This window comes from Vicugna pacos, chromosome 16 (genome assembly GCF_048564905.1).
Source record: "Vicugna pacos chromosome 16, VicPac4, whole genome shotgun sequence".
Taxonomy (NCBI): Eukaryota; Metazoa; Chordata; class Mammalia; order Artiodactyla; family Camelidae; genus Vicugna; species Vicugna pacos.
In genome coordinates, this window is record NC_133002.1 from 35258341 (window position 1) to 35277538 (window position 19198).

The following is a 19198-nucleotide window of genomic DNA, read 5'->3' on the forward strand; positions in this document are numbered from 1 at the left end:
AGGACTGAATTTGTAGTACCTTCCAGTTTGCTTCCTTTTAGAAATGAGTAAAGGACAGGCTGAAGTTGACACAGTTTGCAGGTCCAGTTTTGAAAGCGCCTCTGTCAAAAACCAAAACCCCAACTATTTTTTTCAGCTTTTCTGAAAATAGGAAAATTTTCAAAAGAAAATGCCAAGACCCCAGAAACTGAATAGAAATAGGAAGTTGACTGTTTTCTTTTTGTTCTTTCTAAATTGGTGGAATTTTAACATGTTTTTTTAAAGTGGCTCTTTTACAAATAGTGAAAAAGTAAATAAGGAATGTTGTCATGATACGATTTTTATTTTGTAAAATTCTATAGTGTTCTGAGCTTATGTAGTCTAGTCTCTTCCTTAAACCAAAGGGATGACTAACTAGCAGAAGATAATGCCAAAAATGCATGCTTGTGTCTTTTGTTTTTGTTTGAAGACTAGATTAATTTATGTTTTTTCCTATCCCAGGCTCGAGCTGGAATCATTAGCACTGTAGAGGTTCTAAAAGTCATGGAGGCTTTTGTGAATGAGCCCAATTATACTGTATGGAGCGACCTGAGCTGTAACCTGGGGATTCTCTCAACTCTCTTGTCCCACACAGACTTCTATGAGGAGATCCAGGAGTTTGTGAAAGATGTCTTTTCACCTATAGGGGAGAGACTGGGCTGGGACCCCAAACCTGGAGAAGGTAATGGATGTACTGAATGGGGAAAGAATTGATTAGAAATTGGTCCTTTTTCACTCAGCTGTGGTTGACACTAACAAGAGCATCATCTTTGCATCTGCTATGGTTACTGTATATTCAGCTAACTAGAAATTAAGCTTTAGGTCTTTTAAGCCTCCTGGAGAAGTTACATGAGTCACCAACATAAAAACGGTGGTTATGTATATTCATTGCTAAATATGACTTATGCACAGAGCAAATGGTAGAAGTAAAAGTGTTCTACAGAGTTTAAAAGCCCTTTGATAGTAAAGAAAAGCTAAAGAGAACTTTGGATTTTTTTTTATTGTTACCATAAATACTGGGCGCCTTATATATAACTTGAAAAAGTACTGAGAAACACAGAGAACAGTTTTCTGAATTAAGGAAGTATTTGCTTTCTGCATATGTTGTTCTCACCTCTTTATTTCTGTAATCATATATTTATTCTTTTGCTGCCATTTAAATATTGAGAACAGTGATTTCAGGGCTTTAAAGATAATTATTTTCTACTGTATGCTAATAACTAAAGGTGGTATTTCCTCCTGCCCAGTCTTGTTCTGGGAGTCTTTTTGCAATAAGAACAATAGTAACAATTATCTAGAGCTCTATGTCTTTCTTTGATTGATTCAACAAATATTTATGCACCCATTAAATACCAGGTTATATGCCAGGAACTGGTGGTACAGCAGTGAACAAAAAAATTGCCCTGTGTGGCTTACATTCTGATGGAAGACACAGCAAACAATTCAGTAGATAATATTTTAGGTGGCAGCCAGTATCATGAAGAAGAATTAAAGTTAGGCAAGGTAGGTTAAGAGTAGAAGGAGTAGTAAGCCACTATTTCATAGAGAAGTGGACAGGGAAACACAAGTGATACTTGAGCATAAGAAAGAGACCTGAAAGAGAGAGCTATGAGGATATCTAGGGGGAAAATGGTCCAAACAGGAAACAACAAACATAAAAGACCTGAGGTAATACACATAAGGTGCTGGTTGCGACTAGCACTTGTTGGTAGTAAACTCTGGGTATGTTTTGAAGGTAGAATTGAAAATATTTGGTGGTGGCCTGACTGTGATGGAGAGAAAAGGGAGTCATCAAACTTTGGCCTGAAAAAGCTAAAGAATAATCATATACAGGAATGGGGAAGACTGCTATAGAAGGAAGTTTGGGTGCAAAAGAGAATCAGGAGTTTGGTTTTGGACATACTACATTTGAGTTCCTTTTAGACATCCAAGTGGAGAGTATCATGCCTAGAGGAGCAGGCTGAATAAATAAATTAAGTGTATAGATGATATTTACAGCCATAGGATTGGATGAGATCACCTAGGTCTTGAGTGTAGGTGGAGAAAAGAGGTGTGAGGACTGGATCCTAAGGTAAGTCCAGCATTCAGAGATTGGGTGGAAGAGGAGAATCAGCAAGGGAGATTGGCCAGTGAGGTGAGAGAGTCAGGATGGCCAGTGAGGTGAGAGAGTCAGGAGGGAGAAGGGTGTCCTAGAAGCCTTAAAAGAGCAGTAGAAGGGGAGAAGTGATGAACTGTGACAAATGCTACTTTAAGTCAGATAGAATGATGGAGAACAGATGATTGCATTTGCCAAGTTCTATGGAGTGGTGAAGAACAACAGTGGATTCTCTGGAGTGGGAGGACAGGAAAAGGAGGCAGCATATTTAGAGAACTTTTTTAAAGAGTTGCTGAAAAAAGGATCAGATAAAAGGAGATAGTGAGGAGAGAGATGTGGGGTCAAGGAGGCATTTTTTTTTTAAGGTGAGAGATTTTATAACATGTTTTTGTGCTGATGAAAATGATGCAATAGTAATAGAAAAATTCATGATGCGAAAGAGAAAGGTAATTGCTGGTGTGATGGCTGGATAACTGAGAGGAGTTGGGATCTACTGCACAAGTGGAGGAGTTGACTTTAGGTAGGAACACAGCAGACAGGAAGCATATGGCACAGATGCAGGTAAACTGGTGGATGCATTCTTCTTTCATGATGATAATATATGAAACTTTGTGGGCTTAAAAACACCTTTATGAAATAGGAAGAATGTCCTAGCTTTACAGATGAAAGAATCAAACATAGCAAAATAATAAAAATACTGCCTGTATCAACACAGCAAATCAGTATCAGAATTATAAATTGGTTCTGCTAAAAACCTTCACTAGTGTCTAGTTGTGTTATCTGTTGATCTCCTGTGGTTTTCTTTCTTTTTTTAAAAATTTTTTTAATTTAAAAAAAAAATGTTAATGGAGGTACCAGGGATTGAACCCAGAATGTCATGCACACTAAGCACTGCACTCCACCACTGAGCTGTGCCCTCTCCCCTCCTGTGGTTTTCTTAAACTTGTTTTTTTATTACGATTTAAATATAGCAAAGTGCACAGTTTAAATGTTCCGTTCAGTGACCTTTGACAAATGCATACAACATTTCCATCACCACAGGAGGTTGCCTCAGGCCCCTTCCCAGTCAATCCCTGGCACTCTACCCATCCCCCTAATCTCCTGCCCCCACCACAGGCAAACACTATTCTGACTTCTTTCACCCTAGATTAATATAGTCTCTTCTAGAACTTTATATAAATTGAATCATAATATATATTCTGTTCTTATATCTGGCTTCTCTCTCAGTATAATGTTCTAAAGCTACACCTAGGTTGTTCACTCCTTTTTATTACTAAGTAGTATTTCATTGTATGAATATACCACAATTTATTTGTCCATTGTGCTACTGCAATCCGTCAGTCGGTGCGTGAGTGTTAACTTTTTTAAAAGATATAATCAATATACCATAAAATGCACCCATTTAAAGTATATAGTTCAATCTTTTTTTTCACAGTGTTGCACAACTATCACCATTATCTAATTCCAGAAAACTTTCTTTACCCTTAAAAGAAATTCCATGCCCATTAGCAGACGCTCCCTATTCCCTGGCATCCTCAGTCCCAGGCAACCACGAATCTACTGTCTCATTGTCTGGACATTTCATATAAATGGAATCATGCCCTTTGTGGCCTTTTGTATTTGGCTTCTTTCACTTATGTTTTCAAGGTTTATCCATATTGCAGCATGTATCAGTACTTAATTCCTTTTTACACTCAAATAATATTCCATTGTATTGAATGGATATACCACATTTTCTTAGTTCACTCATCAGTTTATGTCTGTTTGGAATGTTTCTACTTTTTTACTATTATGAATACTGTTATAAGCATTTTTAATACAAGTTTTTGTGTAGACATATGCTTTCATTTCTCTTGGGTATATACCTAAGAGTAGAACTGATGAGTCATATGGGAGCTCTGTGTTTAACCTTTTGAGGAGTTGCTGGACGACTGTTTGGACTGTTTTTCAAAGTGGCCATGCCATTTTACATTCCTACCAGCAATGTATGAGGGTTGTCAACATTTATTATTGTCTGTCTTTTTTATCCTAGACATCTTAAAAGATGTGAAGCAGTATCTTATTGTGGTTTTGAGGTGCATTTCCCTAATAGCCAGTGATACTGGTTTCATGTGCATATTGAACATTTGCATATCTTAGGAGTAATCCATCATATTTTGGTTTAAAAACATCAAAGATTTCAAATTAATATATCCAGCATACTAGTTCTGTATGTGACTTTTCTCTGAATCTTCGCTCAAAACTGCATGATCTAAGCCAGTTCCTTTCACACATAATTCTTAGTAATTACCTAGATAGAGTGAACATTTAATAAATCCAGATAGAGTCAGCATATTTGCTCATCTGGTCTTTTAAGCACTTTATTTCATTCTTATGACTTGATAAATTTACATCAAGTGTTCTCTCAAGTACTAAGGCAAGTGGTTATGCTTGTTCAAGATTGTGGACGTGGTATAACACAATTATAAAATATCCAGGTGGCATATTTGTAAAAATAAGCTTTTAAAGTAGTTTTGTATCTCTTCTTAATCAGGTCATCTAGATGCACTCCTAAGGGGCTTGGTTCTGGGTAAACTAGGAAAAGCAGGACATAAGGCAACGTTAGAAGAAGCCCGTCGTCGGTTTAAAGACCATGTGGAAGGCAAACAGATTCTCTCCGCTGATCTGAGGAGTCCAGTAGGTTTTCATAATAAAGTACCGTGATTTCTGGGTGACTGTGTAGTGTGGAATGTAGTTAATAGTAAGAAAAAAAAATGACCTCAGTACTGACCCACAAATCATGTCTGACTCTATTTTAATATATGCCATTTAGGGGGTCTGTAGCCAGCTTCTCACTTGTTTACAGTTTCTCAGTCTGCACTGTGGTGCTGAAAGGGAATTGATTATCTGGGCACATTCTCCTGAGAGACTGGTATGCTCTGCTGTTACTTACTACCTGTCACCTGCCTTTCTGGTTGTTCACGTGGCCTCTTAGATCCTTGCCACAATTTGTATGTAACATCCACATGCAACTATTTACAACTTTTTAAAATTGCTTTGTCTTTTCTTAACATTAGAATATTCGGAATGTGATACATTTATCCAGATGCCTTCTTTTTTGTTCCTGTATTCCCTTGTAGGTCTATCTGACTGTTTTGAAGCACGGTGATGGCACTACCTTGGACATTATGCTAAAGGTGAGTCAATTTGGAAAGGGCTCTCATTTTCTGCTTTTGAACTTGGATTGACACAGAGTATGAGCTTAACTAGTTAAAAAGAAAGTCCTGGCAAAAGAAATACATGCAGATATGCATATTGCAGACATGCAAATATTAGGAAACTATGGGAGAAATCTTATCTGTTCGTGTGTACTACCAATAAAAATGCCAAAAGTCATCTAATTTTTTCACTTTTTTTCTCACAAGTTTATGCATCTTAAATTTTAATACTGAAATGTTCATTTTGATTAAAAAGTCAAGTTCTTAAAATTTCTCCCTTCAATGTAAACTTACATGGGTTTAAAACCATTTTAAACAAAAGGTTTGTTTCTGTGCTTAGAAAAGAGAGAGATGATTAGGCATCTCAAGGGTTGGACTATGCCAGTGCCTCTTATGAATGGACAGGGAATTAATTCATTTGCCTTTATAGCCTCTATAATTTCCCAAGGTGGTTGGCATGTAATTAAACTCTGGCTTAGAAAAAATATAGGTAAAACTTTCCATGTCCTTATAATGGCAATGATCTGTGGAACCAGTGCTATCTGCAGTCCCTGTCCATGCATTTACAAATCTAAGAAATAATCTGACAATCTGGTTGCATTAGAGATGGAGGGAGCTGATTTTACTTATTACCATCAAATAAATCATGCAGAATATGCATAAATACCCAAATCATCTATCAGACCTAAAAAGCCCATTCATTAAAAGATCCACACTTAGGGAGACAAACAGGATAGGAATGGGATGTGCTTTTTTAATACTTCTACCTTTAATCAGAATACTTTTCTGATCCCAAGTGGATCAGAATTGCAAATCTGATTTCTAGTATTTTAGTATTTGAAACAAATCCTATATAAATGATTAGAATGTTTTGAAAAATATATTATAAACTTTATATAAGAAACTGCATCACAAAATATACTGCTTCAAGTACCTATCTTGTACAAGAGTTTCTTTTCTAATAACATAAAAATTATATTTTGGTTTTACCTTTCAACTAAATGACATTACGGTCTCTTCTCATTCTTAATATTCTGTGAACCTGTGTACGAGAAATCATGTGGGGTTTTTTTGTATATGAAATGGCATGCTTGGTTTGTTTTTTGTTTGTTTTTTTGTCTATTCCATAAAGGTATGGGGAAAATAGGGGTTCTGAAAATTTTATGACAGATACCTTGACATCTTCATGTCATGGCATACCTTTAAGATTTTATACTAATATGTTTATTTAATAAGAGTTTGTATCCATTTAACACAAGGGAGCTCACAATCATTCACCTTTACTATAGAAAGAGCTCTAATGAAGGCAGGCAGAATCAGGGTTCTTTAAGAAACCAGTTGCTGAGACATGAGAAGGATTGTTTTCGGTTGGTAATTTAGGAATACTGAGGAAGGATAAATAAATAACTTTAAATTAAAGTATATTTGAAATCTGGCATTATGGGGCCATCTAGCAGACTAGTGTAACACGTTCTCCTGGGGGTGGGGTATGGGAATGCTTCCTGAAAGTCAGAGTTCAGACCTTGAGTATTAGAGCTGAAAAAGGACCTTAGAAATCATCTGTCCAACCCGCTCATTTTACAGATGGGGAAACTGAGACCCGGAGAGGTTAAGGACTTAGTCAAGATCACACAGCTAGTTAGAGGCAAAACTGGGACTAGAACCCAGGTCGCCTGACCTCCTATCTATTTTACTACACTGCTGCTCAAAAGAGTCCAAAGGAAAGGAAGAGGAAACTGGGAGCTGTGAAGGGGTCTCCAGACACTGGTCAGTGTTAAATCTTCAGAGGGGAAAAAAGGTCAAGAGAGTCTATAAATTAAGTTGTCTTAGAGAAGTATCTCATATACATTTGTAGTTCTAATTTTTGTGTAGCATTCTGTTTCTAATTATGAAAAAAATTTTATATACTCACTATGGAAGACTTAGAGACTAGAAAAGTATAAAGAAAATAAAACTCACCTGTAATTTATAAAAGGACACAAATACAGCATGTATAATATGATGTATATCTGATTTGGTAATGTACATATAGTAATGATTTTTTCTTTATGCTTTTCTATTTTCTTAATATTCTGCATTCATCATGTGCTGCTTCTGCAGTTAAGAAATGTAATGATGCATAACCCCATTGATCAGAGACCATTATTATTAACATTTTGATGTGTTTTCAGGTTTTTTCCCCTTTATGTTAAATTTTTTAAATGTAGAATCATTTTATTGTCTTTTTTCACTTTATATATCAAGAGCATGTTTGTCATCATTCTTAAAATGTTACTTTCAGTAATGCTTCTTATATATTTTCCCCTATTAAAAATTGAATTGATGACCTTCAGTGGTATTAGTAATGATTATCTTGTTCATCTAACATTAGTCAGACATCAGTGAGTAAAGAATTTGGTAATAACAGGTTTACCCTTAGATCTTGATGTTGAACTGCTCCGAACTGATGACAAGCTAGTCATATAGTATGCATTTAACATCTAGTGACTTACCATAATGGCACAATGACAAAGTTAGTGCCCAAACATCACTTGAGGGGGGAGGGGAGATAATTAGATTTATTTATTTATTTAATTTATAATTATTTATTTATAATGGATTGAACTTTGTGCATGCTAAGTATGCACTTTACCACTTGAGCTATACCCTCCCCCTAGTGCCCAAACATCTTGAAAAATATTTTGTTAATTTTACATCCTGCAATCTTAGCCAACAAGAATGTAGAGCAGAAGTTTCACCTGTTGGGGGAGAAGCTCATATAATGATATGCATAACTTCCAGGGAAAGTTAACTATCTCTATCTTTATTTTTTCACTATAGCTTCACAAACAGGCAGATATGCAGGAAGAGAAAAACCGAATTGAAAGAGTCCTTGGGGCTACTCTTTCACCTGAATTGATTCAAAAAGTCCTCACGTTTGCACTTTCAGTAAGTTACAATGATAACTGCTTTTAAAGGGCATTCTTACCCACTGATCTGTAGCAAGTGTCCCTTCATTCAATATCCTCTTGATCTGCCTTAACCCTAAAGACTTCCTCTTTCCTGGAAAACTGGAATGAGCTTTTGTTACTAACCACTGTATCTCCCTCTAATGGTGAGAATCAGAATAGTTGGGAAAGTAAATAAACTGAAAAGCTGACATATCCCTGTGCCTGCTTTCTGTCTTTTCCTTTCTCTACCCTAGAGCAAGTATGTATTGAGCAGCCTGTTTGTACCCATCCCAATGCTTCATTCTCAATTTGGCTGATATTCAGATTAAACATTCTCCTCTTTGCTGGAAGCTTCTCGTGCCAGTTATTCCTAGCAATGAATGAGTGTCTTCAGTGGGATTACTTGAAGACCCAACAGCATTTGCCCTTCCTGGCACCAGAAGATGTTCTGGATACAGCAGACTTCTAATTTTCTTTTTCTTAGGAAGAGGTACGTCCACAGGACACTGTATCAGTAATTGGTGGAGTGGCTGGAGGCAGCAAGCATGGACGGAAGGCTGCTTGGAAATTTATAAAGGACAACTGGGAAGAACTTTATAATCGATACCAGGGAGGATTCTTAATATCCAGACTAATAAAGGTAGGTGAAGATGTTTATTGTCAGTAGCTTGCTTATCATGGATATTATTGAGAGCCATCCATAATTCACTAGACTCATAGATTATTATGGTCTTTGCTTTTTAAGAATTTCCTTAAGTAGTTATTAGCTTTACTAAAGGGTTCCTTCATCACCCATCTTGCACCCTCTGAAATAAACTGAAGTTGGGAGAGAATGGAATGACTTGTTTTTAGGGTAAATGGAAGTTTGTTCCTAGCCTTTTAGTTGTACTTACTGTTTATAAACCATTGTTTTTTCAGCTGTCAGTTGAGGGATTTGCAGTTGATAAAATGGCCGGAGAGGTTAAGGTAAGGAAAGTACTGTTTACTTTTGACTTTTCAATCTAGTAACTAACCAAACTGTAAAAAACACTAACCAAGCTATAATCATAGAGTGTTGGGGTAATGTTTTTGCTTGGAGAAAGACAGGTTAGCTTTTATCTTTGATGCCTGAAGAATATATTTAGAGTTGGAATCATCTCTGAGAGCACTGAAATGTGGTTGAAAGAATGTGGAACTTGAAGTCAGTTGACATGGGTATAAATCTGTGCTATGCCCCTAGTTAGTTATGTGACTTCAAGCAAGTTTAACCCCTATGTGCCTGTCTCCTCAGCCATAAAATAAGGTGAGAAGATTGTTATTTAGATTAAGTAAAACAGGGGGCCTGTAACATAGTAGGTCCTTGATACTAGTTCTTTTTCCCTTTCTAATAACCTTCAGAGGTCTTTTGTATACGCAGAGAGACAAGGTGACTTACAAAAACTGATGATCAGTTCAGTGGTAAAGTTCAGCATTTGAGGGACAAATCTACACTGATGAGGAAAATCTTAAAGGTGCCTTTCACTGCACCTAACTGCAAAGTATTTTTTAAGTGTGAATTTGGAAATTCTGAGAACTATAATGTTTGGTTCACTTTATGAGCCATTGTTATAGACGTAAGATTTTAAGATTTCACATCTTGAGAAAACAGTGAAAGACTGATCTCTGTCTTCATTTACTTTACATTGTGTATTGTATTGTATCAGTAATTACTTTAGTGTAAAGGTAATAAGTACACTGAAGGAGAAATTCATCTAATCACTTTGAGGGGAGGGCAGTGGCGAAGCTAGGGCTGGTAAAGCAGATAGAGGCCAGACCAAGGAGGGTCTTGTAGGACATGTTAAAAAATCTTCCTAAGAATGGGAAGCCCTCGAATGGCTTATAAATAAAGGAGTGACTTGATCTGGTGTATATTATGAAATTTTCTGTCTGGCTGCAGTGGGGAGAATACATAATTAAAAATTGGGAAGAGAAGATGCCGGGAAGCTAACTCTCCAGCAGAAATGATGGAGTAATGAAAGAGATTCAGGGGTTTGATTTTGTTAATCTTTAATTCAACCAATATTTACTGAGTGGCTTCTCTGTGTTGTGAACATCTCTGGGGGAGGAAGAAGGACAAGTCAAGGATAATCCCCAGGTTCCTCAAATGTAAGTAGTGGTGTTATTTGTTGAGACAGAATGAGAAGAAGTCTTACATCTCACTCAGGCCCTAAGAACCCAACTGTGATAAGGAGCCTTGAAGCAGGAGCCATTGTCTTCCATGTAAATAAAGTTACTGATTTCTAAAAGGTCTAGGCTTAATCTGATGAATTAGTCATTCTCTCTTACATACCTCTGATGACTTGTTCAAAGGAAAGACCCCCATCCTTTTGTTGGTTGGCATTTTCTGTGAAATCAGGTGTACTTCATTAGAAAATGGTTTATTCAACCTTTAATCAATACCAATAAGCATTGTGATAATTATAATAAACTCTGAACTAGTTTTATTGTATGAAAAATGTGTCTTTGGAGTATTAAACTATTAGGGCGTGGCTACAATTTAAGCTTCTTAGTTTTGGTGGGTTATTTTAATAGAGGTACTGGGAATTGAATCCAGGACCGCATGCATGCTAAGCATGTGCTCTACCACTGAGCTATACCCTCCCCCAAACCCAAGCTTCTTAGTTTTATCTTCCCTTACAAATTAGTCTTTATTTGAAGCAGCCAAAATGTGTTGAGTCCTTTACTACTCTGTGCAAAGTATTATGCTGTCTACTAAATGGGTTATCTCTTTAATCTTCTGTAGTAAATATTTTCTCATAGATGAGAAAATAGACTTAGAGCAGTTAATTTACTCAGTCACAGGCTGTACATGATGGAGTCCAGATTGATTCCAAAGCCTAGGCTTCCAGCAGGTTTTTTAACCCCTGTGAGCCTGTCTTATCTGTAAAATGAGGTGATAAGATTGTCATTGAGATGAAGCAACATAGGGGCCTTGGAACAGAGTAGGTCCTTGATATTAGTTCTCTTTTACTTTCTTGATTAGGTTTTAAGCATATAGTATTTGGGGGAGAATTCCTGTAGGCAAGTCCAAAGAGCTGCCTGCTTGTTTCCTTTTAGCCTGGGAAGGGCAGTGGTAAATTTTCATGAGTAAAGCTTATGAATTCTACAGACCAGTGGGGATTTTTTCATGACCTGTGATACTAACTTCTTACTATTGCTAGTAAATGATGCCACATTCTGGGTTGTTTTATACCAGGCTTTCTTCGAGAGTCACCCAGCTCCTTCAGCTGAGCGTACCATCCAGCAGTGTTGTGAAAATATCCTGCTGAATGCTGCTTGGCTAAAGCGTGATGCTGAGAGCATCCACCAGTACCTACTTCAGCGAAAGGCCTCACCCCCCACAGCGTGAACCCTGAGAGCGCGCCGCCGCTGCAGTTCTGCTGCCTCGTGCAGGGAAAACGGGGAGCAACCGAACAGCTGATTCATATGCCAAGAATTTGGAGTCTTCTTTCAAACCAGTAGGGGTTGGACAATGAATGTAGTTAACTGGCCCCTGCTCACACTCCAGAATTAAATTCTATTGAAAAAGGAAAATCAGCAATTCAGCAAAAAAATTAAAGTAAAAAATAAAAATGTAAATATGATAGTAATAAAATAGAGCATAACGAAACTGTGAAACTTTCTGAAGCCTTGTCAGTGGTTCAAAGTATTTAACACTCTCCTGTTAATGACAGATTCTGTTTTTATAACCTACCAAAAGGAAACTAGAGGCTTCTGGGTGAAGAGGATTTTTGTGAAGTGGATTCTGCAAGCAGCCTACAAGCCAAGGGCAGTGTACGTTGCTGGGAATGGTTAAACATAAAAGGCTGATAGCTGGTATAACATAGAGTCTGTGCATAATCCCAAGTGGGTTGTTTTTTTTTTTTTGGCATGGGGACTGATCAGGAAGATGTATTTTCCTGCATAACTCAATCTGAACCAAGGATTGTAGTTTTCCCTCTTTGCCTTCCCTTCTGTGTGACCCCTTGGCAAAAAAAAAAAAAAAAAAAAAAAAGTTTTAAAAAAACACCCTATCCTGGTCTGGGTTTTTTCCTCCCCTTAGTTCCATCCCCAACATCCACCCCGGTGTCCTTCTTAGAGATAAAGAAATAATAAGGAAACATCTTTTATAGCCACATTAAATAAGAGAAACTGATATACATTATTTTTTTTTCTTTTTTAAGATGACTTTTAAGAACCCTGAAATGCATGTAGGTGAGATAATAGAAATTAAATGTTTTCAGCCAGGCCTTTCTGAAGGAGTTACTCTGCTGAAAATGGTCTTGGTTGTCTGACAGGCCAACTGTTGAACCTCTTTGTGACAGTATCAACACTGGCTCCTCCTGGCTCATTCTGGGCATGTAAGAAGTCAGTGGTAACTGCTGCAGGGCCTATATATTAGTGGTAACTGGTTAAAAAACAACAGACTCAAAACCTGTGTGTGCCACTCTGCTTCCACAGTGTATCCTACTAACAAGCTTCACCTACCTAATCCAGTGAGTTTTAACTCTTAAATCTCATTCCTTTCCTTTTTTTTCTTTTTCCTTTTCTTTAAAAAAAATATTTTTGTGTGTTATTAACAGGAATTCATATTTGGTGTGGCTTAACTGTATTTCAGAAGGTCATCAGATTGTGAGACTGCTTCCTTGAAACATTTTTGTGCTATTGTTTTAAAAAATAATAATTAAAAAACAGTTGGCGTTAATAAAAATGTCAATGTGAAACTGATGTCCTGATTTCTTTTATTCTCTCTGATAAGCAACTAAAACCTTTCCCCACCATTCAGTAGTATTATAAGGAGTTTTACTACCATAGGATTTTCTGAGTCTAAGAAAATCCAGTTCCTGAATACCTAATGACTAAGCACCTAACTAGAAAAATCCTAAGTTTCCTTCTAAATTAGTTCTGGATTCTCAAAAGCCTCTTACAGCTCCTCAGAGTCAGCATTAGGAATTCACTTGAGCCTACCAGTGAGCTTCCCACTTACGGAGGCTTGCCTGTCCAGGTGCCATGCTCAGGGCTGCCCTGTAGGCTCTCGAAGCATGTGCTTAAGGCACCAGCAAAGCAGGGGCACCAAAGAGACTGAAAGAAATTCTTTCTTAATTAAAGAACTCACAGAATCTTACAATCAAATTCTGGAAAGAAGTTATTTTAGTTTCGGCATGTAAGTTTTGTATATAACAGTTTTGCAGTTTGAATTATGTCAGGGAAGAGGTCGTGCTGGATATCTTCCATTTCCCCTTCAGAACTGCTCTCCATCCTGCTCTGCACCCTGGGAGGTGCTGTCCCACATGGACTGCATCAACAGGCTCCTTTGCCTTCTGACTTCAGGTTGTGTTGATCCAATCAGTAACACCCTCGGAAGATCAAAAGGCTGAGGGACAGATGGTCAGGGTATTTTTCCCCTGGCTTCTAAATTGCCGTGTCACTAGGTTGTGTCCCTCTACCAAAGACTGCAACTCCTATCAAGCAGCCCACTCTAGCTTCTAGCTCCTTCTCTTTGCCCCTTCAGATCTAGGGATAGAAAAGACTATTCCTTTACTAGCTCTGGATAATTCATTATTCCCTGTTGGTTTCTCTGAACTCTGCCCATGTCTTTGTAAATAGTCCCTCCATTAAAACTTTTCTCAGATTACCCAGTTTGAGTGTATTCTGTTTTTTACTAATATTTTAACTTGAGCACCATAGTTCTGATGCTTTGGGTTCCTCAAGGTCTTAATTCAGCCTTTTCCGTGTCAGATGTTTTAACTTACTGTATTCCAAATAGCTGCCTATCATAGGTAATATACTTATTTTATAGATGAGGAAACAGGCTCAGAAAAGTTAGGTAAAGTAGTTTTACAGCAAATAACTCTCAGTTCTAGTAGTCAAACCCAAGCTTGCCAGTCTGCAGAAATCTGTTCCTCCAGCTAGCTAATTGTCATGTCTCCAGAACTAGAAGATCATACAGTCAGACTAGACCCAGGCAATAGCTTTGAAGATATTTAAGATATTTAATGGTTTCCTTTTCCCTAAAAGCCTTTGGTTAAAATTTTTAGTGGAAATCAGAAGGTTAGAAAGAAAGATGAATGTGTTGATATTTCCTTTATAGAGAATTTTATATTTTATTTTGCACTTTTAAAAAACAATTTAATGGAGGTACTTGGGATTGAATCCAGGACCTTGTGCACGCTAAGCATGTGCTCTACCACTGAGGTATACACCCTTCCCCCATTACAGGTTTAAATTGAATATTTCAACCCTATCCAAATGAGTCCTGGACTTGGAGCCACATTTGTAGGATTAGTACTTTTTTTTCTCAGCAAGGAAATAAAAACAAGCTTTTATTGATACATTTATAATGTTGAATCTATACTTACAGCAGCATTTTTGTCTAAATAATAAATTAGGTGCCGAGAACTGAGTTTCCTCTTACTAGATACTTGTTTTAGGATCTCAGAATTGTTGTTGATGATGTTTTAATAAAGCTCGCTTATCTTTTGTGGTAATGCAAAATACCCACCCAAGATGACCATACCTTCTATTAACCCTAGTACCAGCAAAGTGGTCAAGGTGTTTGGTTTCAAATCCAAGAGTGAGACAGGCGACCTTGATGTTAATGAAACATTTTGACTAAACCGCTTTCCTGAGGAAACCAAATCAGAGGATTGGTTGTTGTAATAGTACAACTGATGGCAAAGTTTGTGAGAGGTGGCAGTGTCAGGAAGGAAAGACGACTGGGTTTTTACTGCCATTTGTAAAGAACTCTGCTTCTGCGATTTCATTGCTGGTATCTGGCAGTGGTAACTTTCACTACTGAGCTTCTGGTTCCAACACTGGGATGGAATTGGCAATAAAGAACGAACATAACATAGCTTAGTATCATAATCTGTGCCTTCTTAGGAAGTTGCCAGCAGCTGACAGCAGACATACTATACACCAATTAAAATGACAACCAGGAAGAAAAAGAAATTAAATCTTGCCATGGTTTGGCTGATCATACCAGTATAGTCCTCTGACACATCTGCCTCCTCTCATCCTCAACCAACCTTTATCATAAATTTGACAAATTGTGCAGGTATATTACATTATGCTGCAATTTTAATCCACTCTATTAGGCGACTGATTATCTACCTTCTTTTATATATATATTAATCTTATGGATATACTCCCAACCAAGTACTAATCAGGCCCGCCCCTGCTTAGCTTCTGGGATCAGATAAGATCGGGCCCATTCAGGGTGGTATGGCCACAGACTGGATATACTCTTCCTAATGCTTATTAGTTAGACAACTTCTAAAGAAATTAAGAAGAAAACAGTATACTGAATGGCTGATGGTTTAATGGGAGTAATCTCCAGACAACACAGAATACAAGATAATGGAGAAGAGATGGAGAAAAAGGTATGAGAAAAAGTACAAAACATTTAAAATGCTTGAGATAGATAAGGATGGATGAGATGATTGCTGCTTTTCCAAAAGGTCAGCTCCTTGTCTATCAGTGGAGCACTTGAAAGTCAGGCATATGTGGAGGGGTGTGGTATGATGAAGTTAATGCTTTGGCCTTTACAAGTGCAAAGAGGTTCCTCCTCTCACTTCATTCTTATACAAATAAAAGAGTACATGAACACTCTCTACTGGATAGACAACATAACAGTAGGGGAAGGGTATAGCTCAAGTTGTAGAGCGCATGCTCAGCACTCAAGAGGTCAGGGGTTCAATCCCCAGTACCTCTTCCAAGTGGAAATCAATGAAGAAACCTAATTACCTACCCCTCATAAGACAACACAACAGTACATGACTTACATAAGATCTTCAAACTACCAAATCTGGTCTTTTCTCCCTGCTTCTGCTGACACTCTTTTTCCCTATAAATGGAAGATTCTACATCTGCGTGTCTAAATACAGTAGCCACTAGCCATATGCAGCTATTTAAGTTTAAATTAAAATTAAGTTCCTCAGTTGCACTAGCCACATTTCAAGCGCTCACCAGCCACACATGGCTAGTGGCTACTGTCCTGGGCACCACAGATAAAGATTTTCTCCATCACCAAAGAAAGTTCTACTCAACCACCCTGTTCTACATCTAGTAGATCCAAGTGCATTTTTTTTGTGTATAGTAGAAAATACTTACACAGTCTATAAGCTTTTCTCTACCAACTTCATTGTAACAATCTGCTATTCATCTAAGAATGCTGTATCACTAACCCCTACCACTTAAAATTTTAATTCTGTTCACAAATGTAATACATATCCATTTTCCAAATTTTGAAGGAAAAAAAAAAACCCACAGAAAGTGACTATCCCTTTTTATAAACCCACCTCCTACAGACAATTATGGGTAACAGGTAAGTCTGGGGCATATGCTTCCAGCTATGTTCTCATACTCTAGTTTACGCATTTAATTATTTTTAGTAACGAAGACAGGCTGTGCCCCCTTGGCCTGCTCCCCTTTGTAACCAGTGCCACACATTTTCAGTCTTTGCCTTATGAAGCTAAGTGCGCCAGGATCAAACCTGTGACCCCTGATATCATGCTCTAAATCATGAGGCTCACCACCAAAGGTGACTTGAGAACAAAGTAATACTTGGCCAATGCATACTTGGAGAGCATTTCTTCCTTGTTTAGATTCTTTGGCTCAAGAATGTTCTCCAGCCTGATTTCCCAACACTAAGTGACAGTTTTGTGGTATGCACATATTTGAGGAATGTGCCTTTAAGCTCTTGGGCTCAGTCCGTTTAAGTGGCTCATGTAATGAATTCACTCAACGTTCTTTCCTCACTGGAGATGTCAACTGCTCTATATTTGGAACTAATGCTTGCAACCTTATACACTGCTGCCTGGGTGTTTAGCCACACATTTTGGTTATTACCATGAACTGGACTGAGAAAGTCATATGGTGACAAATTTCACAAAGCCTTTGGTGAGGAGGGATGTCGCTGGCTTCAAAAGAAAAGGATCACAACAGGCAGGGACTTCAGCTTGCTGCAGTTGTTGAAATGAGGCCATGAGTTCCTCCCACTGGAGAGGAACCTGCTTACCTGCCTGACGCCTGCTGCGTGCCAGCCTGAACAACTGTGGTACCTCCACTCCTGTGCTTGCACTATTAACTTGGTAACTACACCTCACTGCTTCGACAAGTGAAAAAAATGAGCCATCCACCTATAAGTGACCCAAGTGTGCACCAAACCAAGGGAAAGACCTCAGATGAGAATAGTGTGAGGAGCTTTTAATGTCCCTGTCAACCCTAGTCTACCCTTGACCACCCCAAAAGGATGCTGGGCAAAGGTTCTCATTGGTATGTCAGCATCAGAGAAACAACAGAAGAGGTGAGAACAGTATCAGTTTTTTTGAATTGTGACCAAAAAAATACAGTGGCACTGTGCCCTAACCTCACAACCTGCTATTTGATGTGGGAGGTGTGCATTTTGGCCACTAATCAAAAGACCTTAATTACTGAAGTAGCAGGAGCAGCTTGTCAGAAAAGCCCCACAGCACTGGACCGGAAGGCAAGGTTCTGATGCATTAGGTCCATGGCTATGGCATCCAGACAATAGACTGATTACAAGAGCTTTCAGAGCATATTATCCAAGGCACAGTCTAAGTGATCAGTTAAGGCAGACTTGGTCTCTGCCTCATGGAGCTTACAATCTAGCAGGAACAAGAAAGAGTGAATGAGTAATCTGAAGTGTGATGAGTCTTTGGAATGGGAAGTGCAGGGTGGTATAAGAGGAGATTACTAGGAAGACCAGTGTAGCTTGAATGTTCAGGAAGGCTCCTATGAAGAACGGTGTTAAACTAAGCCCTGAGAGATGAGGATTTGCCACCAGGCAAAGAGGACAGGCAAGAGTGTTCGAGGCAGAAGAAACGGCGCGTGCAATGCAAGGCCTACGGCTGGAAAGAATGTAACCTATTGGAGGAACCAAAAGAAATACAGAATAGCTGGAACAAAGTGAGGGTATTGGGAAAGTGGTGAAAGAGGGATCTGGAGAGGTGGGCAAGGCCCAGACTACGGGTAGACTTAGGCCAACTTGAAGATTCTGAACTTTAACTAAAGGACAATGGGAAACCATCAGTTTCCTCATGTGTAAAGTGAGAAGAATCATCACCTCAGAGTCAGTAGGAAACAAAATGAATACAGGTGATGAACTGGCTACAGAAGACTGATCATTGCCTTTCTGCATCCCCATAAGATTATGGGAGTAAAATCTCTGAGGGAGGAATGAAGTGGGAGGAAAGGGGGCAAGGCACAACCATGCAAGGAATGACACAGCAATTGAGGACAGGACAAATTGGTTAGAACCAAGATGGTGGAAGATTCGACTTCCAGTAGACCTTGAGCCTCGTGGTACACACACAGGCACCATGACAGCTCCTAGGTTGACCATAAAAGGTCAAAAAGTAGGCGGGGGAGGGAGGATCATTTCCTGGAAATCCTCACCCCTGCCCTAAAGTAGTGGAATAATCCTCCTACTCATTAGCATGTGAAATTACCGAGCTCATAAAACCTAACTACCCCACACCTGGTGGTCACGCTCTCTCTTGCCTTCTGAGGCAGCCTGGACTCTGTCTATGGAGTGTGTATCTGCTTTTACTTTATTTTTTTAAATATATTTTTACTGAAGTATAGTCAGTTTATAATGTGTCAATTTCTGGTGTAAAGCACAATACTTCAGTCATATAGGAACATACATATATTCATTTTCATGTTCTTTTTCACCATAGGTTACTACAAGATGTTGAATATAGTTCACTGTGCTGTACAGTATAAACTTGTTCTTTTTCTATTTTATGTATATTAGTATCTGCAAATCTAGAACTCTCAATTTATCCCTTCCCACTCCCCCCGACCAGTACCCCTAAGTTTGTTTTCTGTATCTGTGAGTCTGTTTTTGTTTTGTAAATAAATACATTTGTCTTTTTTTTAGATTCCACATATGGCTTACTTCACTTAGAATGACAATCTCCAGGACTGTTTTTACT

At 38.3% G+C, this 19198-nt stretch overlaps 1 protein-coding gene across 4 annotated transcripts in view; it reads left to right on the forward strand.

Moving 5' to 3' along the window:
• NPEPPS (aminopeptidase puromycin sensitive) overlaps positions 1–12961 on the forward strand; it is a 92068-nt gene extending 79107 nt beyond the window's left edge. For all 4 annotated transcript variants that reach the window (XM_072938852.1, XM_072938851.1, XM_006214219.3 and 1 more), the window contains 7 exons: positions 481–700; positions 4647–4789; positions 5233–5289; positions 8131–8238; positions 8725–8880; positions 9159–9206; positions 11455–12961. In XM_072938852.1, coding sequence (XP_072794953.1) covers positions 481–700; positions 4647–4789; positions 5233–5289; positions 8131–8238; positions 8725–8880; positions 9159–9206; positions 11455–11607 — 885 coding nt within the window. In that variant the 3' untranslated portion in view covers positions 11608–12961. The remainder of the gene's footprint in view (positions 1–480; positions 701–4646; positions 4790–5232; positions 5290–8130; positions 8239–8724; positions 8881–9158; positions 9207–11454) is intronic.
• Positions 12962–19198: the final 6237 nt, after the last annotated feature.